The 15791-nt window shown below is 34.8% G+C and overlaps 1 protein-coding gene across 4 annotated transcripts in view; it reads left to right on the top strand.

Moving 5' to 3' along the window:
• Nucleotides 1-15791, top strand: part of DMD (dystrophin) — a gene marked incomplete at both ends in the record, with an annotated part of 2101015 nt that overhangs the window by 1460217 nt on the left and 625007 nt on the right. For all 4 annotated transcript variants that reach the window (XM_080719244.1, XM_080719243.1, XM_080719246.1 and 1 more), the window contains one exon: nt 6741-6952. In XM_080719244.1, coding sequence (XP_080575370.1) covers nt 6741-6952 — 212 coding nt within the window. The remainder of the gene's footprint in view (nt 1-6740; nt 6953-15791) is intronic.

Below are 15791 nucleotides of genomic sequence, written 5' to 3'. Positions count from 1 at the left end.
ACAGTCTAGTACATATTTTTGGTAAATATAATTTTGCATTTATTTTATGTACCTGAGAATAGAATTATAAGTCAAATGATATTTTAAAAATCTTGACAAATTGACTATTTGGAGAAAACTCATACCGAATCCTTTTGGAGAGAAAATTATCTCTCCAAAATTTTGCACTGCAGAATAAATTCTCACATATGGTTGCTTATTTCACAAGGGGCCATGTTTCTGCAGGCTGTCTTTCTAGTATTCATCTAATTGTACTTATGTTAATAACAATGTAATATTTATGGCTTATATTATCCTCTAGAGCACAATATGTTTTAAAATTTGGAAGTGCTAATAAAAATATTTTTAGCTTACATATGAAGGAACTTTTCTCTATTAGTTAGTCTATGACTTGATTAAAAAGATACATACATTGTGGCAAAAAGACATGCCAGCAGATTCTAATCTACAATTATTTTAATAATTTTAAAGAAGAATTTGTGAATTTGTTTTAACTCACTAATCTCCTGTCCATAATACATTTTAATCAATGGATTTGTATATCAGATAGGTTATTTGGTTTTTTACAAAAACTGTGCTTAGTGCAATGGCATTAAATTAGGAACAAATAAATTAATCCCATTTGTTTGCTTTGAATAGAGATCCTTAGCAGATGTGAGTAAAGAGGGGAATATGCAATGATTTGAGCTTGTATCCAAATTGTATAAATTTAATATTCAGTAAAGAGACAATTATTTCTTTTGAAGAAGAAAGACTTCAGATACTGGGCACAGAGTAACTTTGCATATAGACTTTTATATCATTATCATTATTTGTTATTGTTATTTGGTATTGGACATTATTATTATTATTATTATTATTATTATTATTATTATTATTATTTACTGAGGATTGAACCCAGGGTCATTCTACCTCTGAGCTACCCTCCCAGCCCAATTTTATTTTTTGTTTTGAAACAGAGTCTCACTATGTTGCTGAGGCTGATCTTGAACCTGATTCTCAGCTTCTCAAGTATGTACAAAGTATTTTACATAATGATGTAAACATGCCTAGTATTTTTACATCATTATAAAGAGGAAATGTGGGTAATTGAAATAGTCTACACATGTATTTCATTTTGAAAGTATACCAAATGCCAAGCACTGGGCTGTATACTGAGGATTTCATTTAGCCAATAAATTAGTAACTTAAGAAATGGGAAAAAGCCAACAATTGAGCCAGTTATTGAGCAGGTCGGTACTCCAGGCAACTGGGGTTCAACACTGATGAGGAAATCTTTAGACACAGAAAAAAGAACAACATATTTGATACTCTGGGTGTAATCAGGCAAGACCATTCTATATGTGAATACTCTGGTATAATTTGGTCCCTAGGTATCTCTCTGCTGGAATGTCTATTTTACTTGTGAATTCATCATAGAAAGTCTTAGAAGAGGTAATATTACAATGGGAAAAGAGTCTTCCTATTGATAAGGCCCATGGATTATATCATCTAAATACCATGATATTTTTGGGTAAGCTTTGATTCTATGAGCTTTGGAATATTTTACATAGGAGCTCCTCCAAGGAGCTTATAAACAGCAAGTTTATTTATCCAGATACTCTTGATAAAACTTTTAAATTTTCTCATTTGAAAGATATCCCCACTTCCAATTAATCTGATTCCCGTACAATTCTTTTGAGTCTGCTGTTTGCAGCAGAAGAGTTTGTTACTCTCTACTACATAGAACTATATATATTTCCATATAGTAATAGAAAACTCAATTTCAGTAGCTTAAACTTACTCAGAGAAAAACTTATTGATCATTGTCACTGTTAATGGAGAGGTAGGTGTTATTTGATCCAGGAATTGAATGATATGACCAAATTATAGTTTTCCTACTTGGTTTCATGGCTCTTCAAAACAGTATTTGTTTTATTTAATTCCTCTTAATTTCCCCAAGAAAGATGTCAGAATATTTTAGGACTACATGTTTTATTCATCTTAAGTAAGGAACAGTGAGTTTCCTTCTTTAACAGTAAAAACAAATGAAACAACTTGGAACTCTTTATTTGCCTCTGATTAGCCTTACTTGGGACATAAATTCATCTTTGAATCAACAACTAAAGCCAGGGAGATGAGTTAAAATCAACCAGGCAGCTAGATGGTGGCACAAGTCGGTAATCCCAGGGCTCACTCAGGAGGCTGAGAAGGGTTCAAATCCAATCTCAAAAAATTTAGCCAGATACTCAACAACTTAGTGAGACCCTATTTCAAAACAAAACAAAAATAAAAATGTAATAGTGCTGGGATATAGCTCAGAGGTAGAATGCCCATTCGTTCAATTCTCAGTACCCCTCCCCCAAAAGATAAAATCATAAACAACCAGGCAACACTTATAGAGCTAGGGGAAGACTACTACATGCAAACCACACAAATAGGAAAACAAGAAGGGAATGTAGAAGAAGGGGCATTCAGTGAATGTTCAGGAGATTCACCTTTTCAGAAGTCTCTGAAAGTCTCCTCTATGAGGATAAAATCTTTACTCTTCTACTATTTCTACTTTTTCATCCTCGAGAAATGTATTCATACTTAAGTTTTTTATATTTTAGGGGAAAATCTCCTTTGACCTGAACCCCCTCTCTGACTCCCTTTGTATAAAGATCTCTGAATTAGTAAGGTACAATTTATTGTCTTCTTCAGAGAGGGGTAGAAGGGTTGTTGGATGATATTTAGTGTACTTGAAGATCAAGAATAAGAAAACTACCCTTAGTGGTACATATACTTCTGTAAGCCATTTTATCTTAATCAATTACATACATATAACTTTTGTCTGAAAACCGTCCATTGCTGTGATAAAACAAGAACTCCAGTGCTATGTTTGTCTCAAATAATGGTTCATGCTATGAAATGTCCCCTTTTTTCCACAATCAAAAATATTTGCCCACAGAATGAGAAAAAACACTGTATTCTAATGTCAAGTGATGACCATTTAAAAAAGCTAAAAAGATTACTGTGTTTATATAAGAAAATACTAGTAGCCAATCATGGTGAAGCATGCCTGCAGTCCCAGTACTTGAAAAGCTGAGACAGGAAGATTGTAGGTTTAAGGCTAATGAGAGATAATGCAGCAGGACTCTGTTTCAAAATAATAAATGAAATAGGGCAGGGGATATAGCTCATAGATAAAAAATCCCTGGTTTCAATCCTTATATCAAAATAAATAAATAAAAACATTAAGCATTTTAACATAATTGATAACAAAATAGACTGCCATTAAGGCTAATTAAACACAAATTAAAATCAGACTATTTTACAGAAAGTCAATTTTACTGGTGCCATGTATATGTACTAAGTATCCTGTTATAACAAGTGAAAAATGGTGTGCCATTTTTATATCGGTTGTTTCTATGATCAATGAAAAAAATTTCAGAACACAATATTTATATTTTAAATAGTTTTCTTATCATAATATTTATATTATTAATTGTATAAACCAAGATTAAATAATGATCAGCAAATATAAAGCCACAACTATAATAGGTGTTCTAACTACTCAGTGCAGTAGCAACAATAAAAGAAACAAAACAATGGTACTCAAAGTTGAGGGTGAAAGACTGTATGTAAACAGAAGTTGACAATTTGATATGTTGACCAAAGTTGGAATATAATATGTTGACTGGTTTTATAATGCATAGCAAACATCCAAATAGAAATATATCCAGTGAAAAGTGGTCCATAATTAGTGGCAATCACTCAGCTTTACCTATATGAGAGACCAGATTCTTAAGTATATGTTACAATCGCTGGTTTTGTAGAGTCTTTCTCCCAATGCTTTCTTACAAAATATCCCAAGTACTTCTTTAACTCATAACTTTTCATAACTTTATGGAGGGCAGCAGGATTAACTAAAAAGGACTTTACTTATGTCTTGAAATGAAAAGCATGATTTCATGATACTGTGTTGTATATATTTCTTTGTCTATCAGTAGCTAGTCTTTGACCTTCTCTCCCCTGCCCTGTGTTCTGGAAGGGTGACCTGCATCATCACTGAGCTCCCAGACTCTCTGGCTTCCAGTTGGTTTAGGCTTCGGGAGCCCTAGTAGGAAATAGAAGAGGATAGGCAAAATGAGATCAGGGTATTTATTCTCCTAATTCCCTCCTTGTGATATCGCCTCAGGCCAACTGTGTCCCTTGACAAAAGGTTACTGCTTTTTTGAGGTGGGTTATCATTATGATTCTAAGCTTCTGGCCACTTCCCCCTCTCTTTCCTTTAGCCTAGATATAATATCAGCTGTACTTCTGCCATGTTCTTGTATTATCTGTGGAGATTGTCTTATGCTTATATTGTCATGTGTTCCTTTTGTAAGTAAACCTGTCAGATTGTACAGGCCAGATAACAGAGAAGTCAAGCTAAGATATTCTTAGAAGACAATGAAAAGTTTTGTCTTAGTCCATTTTCTGTTGCTACAGCAGGACTACTGAACAGGGTAATTTATAAAGAAAAACAGTTTAGTTTGGCTTTTAATTATAGAGGCTGAGGAATCCAACAGTACGGTGCTGACATCTGCTTAGAGAATTCTAGACTCCTGCTGCTTCAACTCTTGGTGGAAAGCAGAAGGGCAAGAGGATACACATGAAAAAGGCTGTGTTAGTTTTCAGTGGCTGTGACAAAATGCATGACAGAATTAACTTAAATGGAGGAAAGGTTTGTTTTGACTTACAAATTTAGAGGTTTCAGTCCATGATCACTTAGGCCTACTGCCTCTGAGCCTGTGGCAAGATAGAGGGAGTGGAATAGAGAAAGACGTTTACCTCATGGTGGCTGGGAAGCAAAAGGAGACAGAGAGAGGGAAGAGCAAAGATTCCAATATCCCTTTAAAGGACACACCCCCATGACCATAACTTTCTTCCAGTAAGCCCCACCTCCTAAAATTTTAGTACCCTCAATACTGCTGAAGGATGAGGACTAGCTTTTAACACATGGGCCTCTACTGGACATTTAAACACCAAACTGCAGCAGAAGCAAAACTTGAGGGGCAGCCCTGCATTATAACAACCTGCTCTCACAGTAATGAATCCAGTCTTATGAGAAATAACTCACTGTGAGAGAAAGGCAATAGTGAACTCCACCTCCCATTAGATCCCACCTCCCTATACTGTCATATTGGGGATCAAGCCTAAACATGAGTTCTGGTGGGGACAAACCATGCTCAAATCATAGCAGTTTTTAAGCAAGGAAGTGAGTGATCAGATTTATATTAGCTATTAATCTATATAGCATGTCATTTACACTGTGAATCAAGACTTGAGTTAGAAGGTCTATATACAGTCTAAAGCAAATACAAAGGGGGAAAAAGTTGTGCAGTAGTGGCAGGAGAAAGAGGGAAGAAGTTGCATAGGAAAGAAATTCATAACTAATTATGTATGGTATTGGATGAGCTTTAGAGAAGAATGTAGATTATCTGTCAGATTTCATGCTTCAGGGATAAAGTGGATAGTAGATTTATAACTTATTTTCTGCAACATTATTTTTATGTCATGATGCTATCTTAAAAAGTTATTTAGAAAAAAATGTTATCTATTGTTAATACCCTAAGATAAGGTATTTTGGAGAAGAATCTATAGGACTTTTCTATCTTAAACTCAGTGATACCAAAAATAGCCTTCATACAAGCCAGTTTTACCGAATGTACTCAGTATGAATTCTTAGTTATTGTCAACATAATTTTCCAATATATCTAAATAATTCTCCATTCCCTCAGAAGACTCGAGGAAAAGGTTCTGAGAGCAAGTAGCTTATTTTGGAGGTAAAGGAAATAACAGGGGACCAGAGAGGAAAGACCAGTAAAACAAGGCAGCCAGTAAAGGTTGGTGTGTTGTGAAGTAAGCTACCACTGTGAGCCAATGGAAGTTTGCCCCACTGGGAAATCTCTGAATCCCTTAGAAAGCACATGCCTCAGGGAGCCAGAGTGGCCATGTTTCAGTTCCCATGATCAGTCATGGGTTACAGTTGCTCCTGGAATGTGGCAAAAAGATGTCAATTATCTGGTGTGTGTGGCCTGCCCCTTCGATGGCAAAGCAAACTCTTGTGGCAACAAAAAGCCTTCAGGCAATAAAATATCAGTGCTAGCACTGAAAATCGGTCTGGTGGGCAATGAAGTAGTAAGAGTGAGGGGTTGGGGCATTCTGCCATAGTGCTTTTCTAAAAGATGATTAATATTTGGTTCTAGATATTAAGAATCTATTTAACATCTTATTCACTCATTCATTTATTTATTCATTTGGTGTTACGGATTGAACACAAGAGTGTTCGGCCTCTGATTTACACCCCCAGCACCATTTTATTTTTTATTTTGAAATGAAATTTCAATAAGCTGTTATGGCTGAGCCTGCGATCTTCCTGCGATCTTCCTGTCTCAGCCTCTGAAGTACTGGGATTACAGTTGTATACTACCACACCCACCTAAAATGTTCATATATAGTATCTCTTTGTTATTTATGTAATAAAATATAATTAAATATACTCAGTTATATATTATATATAGTTGTATATATAAATTATAGAAAGTGATTTAACAGAAACCCATGTTTACCATCTAAAAATAGTAAGAAATGCTATTTGTCATCATCCTAGCCATAACCCAGTGAACAATTTTCTTATGAGCAATATAAACTGAAATAATGTCTGGAAGTTAAATAGCAATGTCTTCTCCAGGCTACTCTTTATTAATATGTATTCATTTCTCCTCTTATTACAGTTGAAAGAATTCAGAATCAGTGGGATGAACTACAGGAACACCTTCAGAACCGAAGGCAACAGTTGAGTGAAATGTTAAAGGATTCAACACAGTGGCTGGAAGCTAAGGACGAAGCTGAGCAGGACTTAGGACAGGCCAGAGCCAAACTTGAGTCATGGAAAGAGGGTCCTTACACAACGGATACAATCCAAAAGAAAATCACAGAAACCAAGGTTAGTATCAAAGATGCCTCTTAAACTATTGGTTACCCTGAATAAAATTTGACATGGATTAAAATTTAATGATTTTAAATGTAGACTTATTAAAGCAAAATAGTTTTGAGGTGAAATGAAGAGTAGAATTTTGAGTTAGAATAACATTAGTGGGAACCCAATATCTAATAGCAACCATAATATTAATTTTGTTTCATTGGGATATAGTGGGCTGGTTATTATATTGGTATTGGGAAATCTTTTAAGACCAAAGTTGATGTACAAATCATATTTATGTAGTAGCATGAAGTCAGCCATTCAGGCTTAATTCCTTCCTAGAAAATGTAACAGATCTACTCCTTAGGTTTTTTTTTTGAAAGACATGGTAATTTTTATTTTTATTTTGAAACAGTGTCTCACTAAGTTGCTGAGGCTGGCTGTGAATCTGAGATTCTCCTATCTCAGCCTCCCAAGTACGAGGGATTACCGGCACATGCCATCACACCTGGCTCCTTCTTGTCTTATTTGAGGACTGTAAATAGAGAGAAGGGAGAGGATATAAGCATAAGGCAAGAACAACATGTCCTCTCACTTTTTCTTCCCATTCTCTAACCTCTAGCCCAATTCATTCTTCCCTTCTTTCTCTTTCTTTTCTTTTTCTCTTCCTCCCAAACTTTACCAAATATTTATCTGCTTAAGAGTTTAGAAATCCTCAGGATAAATACTGAAGAAAAGTAAAGAAAATCTATTTAACACTATGTTTTATCAAGCACCATGCATGGCGTTTTACATGCATTTGATCTTTTCAAATGTGGCATTTATAGATCGTTTCAAAAAACCCTAAGGTTTTTTTGAAAAGAGTAGTTATTCTTTAGGGGATTTTAAACAGTGATATAACAAGGTAGGAAGTTAATCAGATTGAGTACTTAATCAAAACCCTCTACAGAAATTTTTATCTTGTAGAAAAGGCCTTTTGCTAATTAATTTTCTAAATCTCACATTAGTTATGTCATCAAAGAAGAAAACTGTATAGTTTTTTGAATGAAGTGGTTTTCATTTCTAAATTAGTCAGGTTAAGCTATCCTAAGATACAGTAAGAAATAAACCCTGTAATATTAATACTTTAATATAATACAACTAATAAGTTTAATTCTTTGGTTACGAAATAATCCAGTGGAAGCTGGCAAGCCCTTTTTAGGAGCTCTGTCCAAATGGTCACTTGAGTATAAACTTTTCCAAGCATGTGAAACTGTTATTTTAAGTATATAGCTGATTTAGACCACTAGAGGATAGGAAAAGAAAATATGGCCAGTCAATCCATGAGGTTTTATAGCCAGATCTGGAAATTCCACCAAATCTCATTGACCAGAACTTGTTTTCAGCTTAATTTCAGAAAGAGTAAATAGGATTACCGAGTTTTTAGCCATCCTCTCTTAAAGCCACTTTGTCAGAGATCCTGAGATGCTATGAGGACAAGATTTTTATTTACGTAACAAAGATGTAAACAAGCCACATATTATTTTAGTTCTTTTTTTAATTTATTTTTTATTGGTGCACTGTATTCATACATCATAATGGGATTAAAAAAAAAACACTTTTTGTAGACATACATGCACACATCGCCCAATTAGCCCCTACCCGATCCCCACCTCGTTCCCTCCCCATCCCCCTTCCCATGCTTGGTTTTGTGGTTGACATCTAGTATTATAGCAATTTATCCAAAATTAACAATGATAATCTCACAGAACAGTTTCATTTGTCTGATACCAAGCTTTTGATAACTTAAAGATAACATTTCAATATTTCTTTTTGCTTTCTTTCTTACCAGAGGATATTTTTTTTGGTGAAACTATCATACATTTATTTATTTTTCAGAAAAAATCTATCCTAATGTGGAATATGGACTCTAGATACCCAAAACGATCTCAAAAAATAACAAAGCTAGAAGATGTATATTTTCTGATTTCAAACCATATAAAGCTACAATAATTGAAACAGTGTAGTACTGTTCTAAAGGCAGATATATAAACCATTGGAGGTAAAAAAAAAAAGCTTAGAGATAAATTCTTCCATATATTGTCAAGTTATTTTTGACAAGGTTTCCATGAACATTTTGTGAAGGAAATAATAATCTTTTAACTAAATATTGTTGAAAAATAATAATTACATGAAAAAGAATAAAATTGGACCTTTACCTAACACCATATACAAATATTAACTCAAAATAGATAAAAGACCTAAATATAAATCTTAAGACTATAAACTTTAAGAAGAAAATCTGGGTCATTAAACCTCACATTGTTGAAATTGGCAGTGATTTCTTGGATATGATTTCAATAGCACAGGCAATAGAAGGGTAAATAAACTCCCTAAAAAATTAAAAAAAATATTGTATATCCAAAGACAATGTAAACAGAGTTAAAAGTTACTGATAGAATGGGATAAAATATTTCCAAATGCTATACCTGTAGGTATATTAATATTCCAAATAGAAATCCTAAAAATTAGCAGCAATAAAAGCAAACAGTACAATTTAGAGATAGGTAAAAGACTAACATAAATAATGAATCTCCACAGATAACCAATCTTAGTTGTCTGTTGGATGGAAAATCTTGTTTCTCTAGTTCTGGTGTGTGTTACCTATTATCTCTGTTGGAAGAAAAATCTGAGTGGATTAAAATTTTTTGTTTCCCAAGATACTTGTTACCACTAATAACTTTTCCAATGGATGTGCAGACATGCATTTCTCATTTCTAATGATCATTTTTCTAGTTCCTGGTCTGACAATGTGAAATTTAGAATTCACATGGCTATTCTCAAAGGATCTGGTATTATCCATAAGAGAGTCTTCATAAATTTATGATACTATGAATTTAGCAGATCATAGAACAATGGCGTAATTAGCAGATAAAAAATGGACTGGACCCTTAGGATAGATGAGGGAAAGAAGAGACAAGAGGCATGTAGTGATGCGTTGGATTAAGGAAAGAGAAGTCTGAAGTTGTCGAATGAAAAATAATCTTACTGTAAGAAATCATAAGATGATTGCATGTATGATCTGGGCTTAGTTGCTTTTAGGAGAGTAAGTCTCAAAGAAGGAACAAAATACCTGCAGAAGGAAATATAAAAACAAAAACAAAACAATCTCACTGTAAAATCATGTAAAATGTGTTAAATGTCTAAAACAAAAACAGGATTGTATTATAGTTACTATCCTTTTCAAACAATTGAAATTTAAAAAATGCTTTTAGTTAGTCTGAAACTACATCATAAAATGGCTCTGCCATTATCTATAGAAATGAATATTTTTGTTTGTGTTTTATATTTAGAAAATTAATGATGCATATCATGCCACAGTCATATAACTTCATAAGACAGAGATGCCCAGTGCTTTAATTTTCCTAGCCATTTCTTGAATGATATATGCTAATAGTGAAAGTAACGTAACCTTAAGGCTAATACTAACTTTTGGTGAAGGTTTGTGTGTATCAAAATTTAGGCTAGTCACTTTACATATATTGGTTTATTTCATCCTCTCAAAAATCCCTATGAAAAATACTCTTACTGCTCCCTTTGAAGATAAAAAAACAAGGCTAAAGAGGTTCAATAACTCCTTTTGAAAGCAATAGGCTGTGATGTGAATACATAGTAATGATTCTTACAGACCGCCTCACAGATTTTCTCTTCTACCAATTGTCTTTGTGGCTAAAGCAAATTCAGAAAACACCATGAAGACCAGAAAGAGAGGCAATTGTACTTATTAACTGACACATAAGATTATATGAGCTGGCTGTGGTGGTGCATCTATAATCCCTGTACTTAGGAGGCTGAGACAGGATTGCAGGTTTGCAGCCAGCCTCAGCAACTTAAGTGAGGCTGTCAGCAACTTAGGGAGACCCTGTTTAAAAATTTTAAAAATGAAATAGGGCTGGAGGTATAATCTAGAGGTAGAATGTCCCTAGGTTCCGTCCTCAGAACCATAAAAAAGAACATAAGATTATATGAGATTACTGGTAAGCCAACAGGTAGAAAATGAAAGCAATAAAGTAGTATATTGAGGGAAAGTTTTCATATAATTTTCTACTATGAAAAACAAGGAAAATTTTATGAAGTTAACTTTTTAAAAAATTTCACAAAATTTTATTTCATTCATTTTAAATGAAACTGGTATGTGTAAGTCTTCTAAAAGTTAGGAAAAGCGAAGTGTTCTTTAGGCTGTGTTATCACTACTGAGTGATATTAGCAAGCAGGCTTATAACTTACATTTTTTTCTAAGAAGAAAATGTGACACGATGAGGCATTTGGGTGATTTTACCAGGGTCTCCTTCCTCATAAATTCTCTCTGAGCCTCTGTGCCCAAGATTGGCAAGAGCGCCCTGAACCTCATAAGGCAATCAGCAGAGTGGAGAGCCCTGATTACAGCAGCTCTCCTCACTCACAGCGCCCTCACTGATGACTACCCTGTCACTAATGAGCAACAGTGAAATAACTTCAAATGCAACCACAGGCTCTTTATACTCTTTTATGGCTGAAACCATTCACCAGAAGTAAAACTTTTTAAAGTGCCAATGATCCTGATGTATTAATGACTCATAATTGTTAATCCTTATCTATAATCACCTCTAGTTCTTCTCTACATATGTTTTAATTATCCTAATCAAGTACATAAATTTTTTAATTCTAATTTCTCTGTTCAATGCTGTTGGACAGATTTTATCAAGGTTTCTATATAACTTTTAGTGGCTAATATTTTAATTCTTTAGATAATTTTATGGAATTCTATCTTTATTTCCTTACTGATTTGACAGTTTAGAAGGCTCTTTCTCTTAGTTAGAAAAATAGTGGAGAAGAAATAAGGACAATAACCTGCTTATATACTAGAAATCAGATCTCTGAGATGGCATCTAGTAAAAGCGTATCTTACTAATGCTCAGGTTAGAAGGAAACAACAGAACAGAATGCAGATGGCCTCATTGTATCAATTACTAATGAGCAGGTCATTGAGAGATATCCATTACACGGTATATGTGTATAAAGACCTTTTAGCATTAAATTTATATCAGAAATTCTTTGTGATATAGAATAAAAATTATTCAATTCTTTAGTGTCAAAAAAGTGATATTCATATCATATTTATATTTTCTTCTTTGCTATATACCCTTGAGTTTGACTAATACAAAAACTTGGAGTTAGAAAGAAGTTGAGTTTGTTAACCACATGTCTTTGTCTGCTCTTCTCCACCAACCTGGTACAGTAATATTCTTTTGAGATAGAAAGACAGATGTTAGGCAAAACATATACAATTTCCATCCTAATCAAAATCCCTGCCAACAGGCCATGACAAAATCCTGAGAGACTATGTCATTTAGAACTTTCATAAGAGGCAAAGATAGTATGCCACTGGCACCTAAAACTGCCAGCAGTGGTCATCATGGGATTTATTTCATTTGGCAGAATCTTGGTTGAGTTCACAACCTGTTCCCTCAGCTATTAAGATTGGACCAAACTTGGCAATGGATTCCTTGGAAAAATTATTTCTTGATCATCATTTTAAACTTCCTTTTCCAGTGTCAAGAAAGATTTTGCCCGGGCTCAGAGTTTTCATTTATTTTTCTCCTTTCAGCTTTTGAAAAAGAAATTCCCTTTTTGTCTGCTTTGTGATTGCCTTTGTGTCAAATTCAGCATAAAAGCTTTTCAAACGTGACGGCATTAACTGTTTTGTGCTTGGCTGAGCTAAGAGTACATGAATTCAATAGAGAAGTGAAATCTTGTCTGAGCCTAGCTGATTTGGCTATATAATACTTAAAACTATCTGAAGCAAGAAATCCAATAATTTTCAATTTATTAAATAAACATTTCTAAGGCTGTAAAATCTCTGTTTTAAAGAAATACTTTAGGAAAATTGGAACATAGATACACTATAATCATGTATTTAATTTTCAAATTTGAATTTGTTACACATAGCAATTAAATGCCTATTTGAGGACCTCAAATTATTATATTAAGAAATAAAGCAATCAGGAAAACTTTATTTTCAAATATGGAAATAAAATCTTAACCTTTTAAATTATTTGTGAAATGTTGGATAGCATCAGGTAATATCCTATCTGTCTTAAATAGAAACTGAAATCTTGTTTTATATAGATTTGGGTTTGTTGTTGTATTTTTAGAGTTATACAAAATTAAGTCATCAAGTTGACTCACATTAGTAGTTTGAGTTTGGATTCTAGTACAATAATAAAAAACATTATCAGAAATCTTCTTGCAAGGATATGCCATTTCTTTATGCATTTTTTAATTCCCTTTTGTTCTCTCCTAAAGCTTCCACATGATTAAAAAGAAAAAAAATCAATGAACTAATAGCACTTTTTCTTTTAAAGTATGTATGAAGCTATTACACTTCTCAAAGCACATGAAGAGAGTTTCTCATACATCGCTGATAGAGCACAGGTAGAAATAGTCTGGTTTCCCCAGGTACTGCTATATTATATAAATATTTAATGCATAGTCACCATGTCTTGCATTACTTTAGGCTTTGTTTGTACCATATTTTGGCTAGTTTTCTTTTTAGAGTTTAACTTAGTCCATGCTTGAAAATATAATATGACAATCTAGAAATACACTCTTCTGCAAAAGCAATGAAAATGCTGACAAAATTTGTTTAAAATTAAATTGTCTGCCAGGAGACAGGCCAGCACATAGCTGTAATCCTAGTACTTGGGAGACTGAGGCAGGAGGGTTGCAGGTTCAAGGCCAGCTTCAGCAACTTAGTGAGATCCTGTTTCAAAAATTAAAAATATGAAGGCTAGAAGTATAGCTCAGAGGTGGAAAGTCTCTGGGTTCAATCCCCAGTACCAAAAAAACAAAAACTAATATGCCTCATGAATTTAGACTTTAAAACACTTACAAAATATTCTCTAACTTAAAATAACAATATATTTACAGAATCTGCATCCATAGCCAAGTGAGATTTATCCCAAGAATGCATGATTGTTTTAACATTCATAATTTATTTTATTTTTGTTTTTTGATCCTAGTGATTGAACCAAGGAGTATTTTTTTTATTTTTTATTTTTTGGTGCATTGTAGTCATATATCACATTGGAATACAAGACTTGAGAGGATATACAAGCACACATCATACAATTAGCCCTCATCCAGCCCCCATCCCATTCCCTCCCCTCCCTCAATCCCATGCTTGTTTGGTGATTAACTTTGACGCATTTGTTTATGTACCCCCTGCGTTTTAAAGAGGCTCCATCCTCCCCTATTCCATACCCTCTGATTGGTCACCTTAGTTGTTTCACTATAGGGCCCTTTCTATAGCTCGACCTCTTCCTGTTTCCACTTTCCTCCTAGTTTTTTCTGATTAGGGGAAGCGTCTGATTTTAATTTTCTGCGATATTTCTCTGCGCTTGCCGCGTTACAAGTACCGATCCCACACTTGACGGCCCCAGTAGTGGCCTGGCTACCCGGTGGACTGATCCAGACCTCACTGGCTCAAGCAGCAGCCTTGCCTCATGGGAGGCCCCGATTTTGTTCTCGCTGGCCCCGACACCGGCCTAACCCCTCAGCTGGCTCTGATCCCAGCCTTGCTGGCCCCAGCACTGGCCTAACCCCTCGGCAGGCTCTGATCCCAGCCTCGGAGGCCCCAGCACTGGCCTTGCCTCACGGCAGGCAACGATGCCAGCCATTGGCCCCGGCACCAACCTAACCGCTCGGCAGTCTTTTATCCCAGCCTCGGAGGCCCCAGCACCAGCCTTGTCTCACAGCAGGCTCCAATGCTGGCCGCTGGCCCCAGCATTGGCCTAACTCCTAACCAAGGAGCATTCTATCTTTAAGCCATACCTCCAATCCTTTTTGTTTTATTTTGAGAAGGCCTCACTAAGGTGCTGAGGCTGATTTGAACCTGTGATCCTCCTGTCTAATCCTTTTAAATATTGGGACACACATGTACCACCATACCCAGCTAGTGTTCTGAATTTAAGCAATGCAGTACACCATATTAGTAAAATAAAAGACACACTGTATAGCCATGTCAGTAGATGCAGGACATTCTTTTGACAAATTAAAAATTCTTTCATGATGAAAAATCACTCGTAAGAGTAAATGTTTCAGATTGAATAGTTTTCCATAAAGATACATCAATGGTGTAAGCCTTGGTTAATTGCCAGTGTGATGGTATTTGGAAATAGAGTCTTCTCAGATGATAATCAAGTTTGAGGTTGATATGGATTATGGTCGGGGGGCCCTCAATCTACTATTGTTGATAGCTTTATTAGAAAAGGAAAAAGTGTACACACAGAGAGACTGCCATGTAAAGTCACTGATCACAGGGAAAGCACCATGTGATGAAAGAAGCAGGAAAAGAACTATAAGCCAAGTAACACCAATGATTGACATCCATAACCAGACACTAGAAAGAGACAAAGGATTGTACTTTACAATTTTGAGTGAATGGGAACATAGCCTGCTGGAATGGAAACATGGAGGCCTGATTTTAGATCAAGCCTCCAAAACACTGACTATAAATTTTGTTGTTTTAAGCCACTCAATTTGTGGCACCTTATTATAGTATCTTTGGGTAACTAAAACAAAAAAGGACTTCCTTAGCCCTCACAAAGTACAACTACAAAAATTCTACAACTAGCACGATGAAAGACTGAATGATTTTCCTCTAAGAATATCAACAAGATAAGGATGTCTGGTCTCACCAGTTTTATTCTATATTATATTGGAATTTCAGACTAAAAAAATTAGGCAAGGTAAAGAAAAGGCATTCATATTAAACAGAAACATACTTCTGCAGGTGGTGGTGCACTCCTGTAAACTGAGTACTTGAGAGACTAATACAGGAGGA

The sequence above is a fragment of the Muscardinus avellanarius genome (assembly GCF_963383645.1).
Source record: "Muscardinus avellanarius genome assembly, chromosome: X".
In the NCBI taxonomy this organism is placed as follows: Eukaryota; Metazoa; Chordata; class Mammalia; order Rodentia; family Gliridae; genus Muscardinus; species Muscardinus avellanarius.
This window is presented reverse-complemented; position numbering and strand designations above follow the sequence as displayed.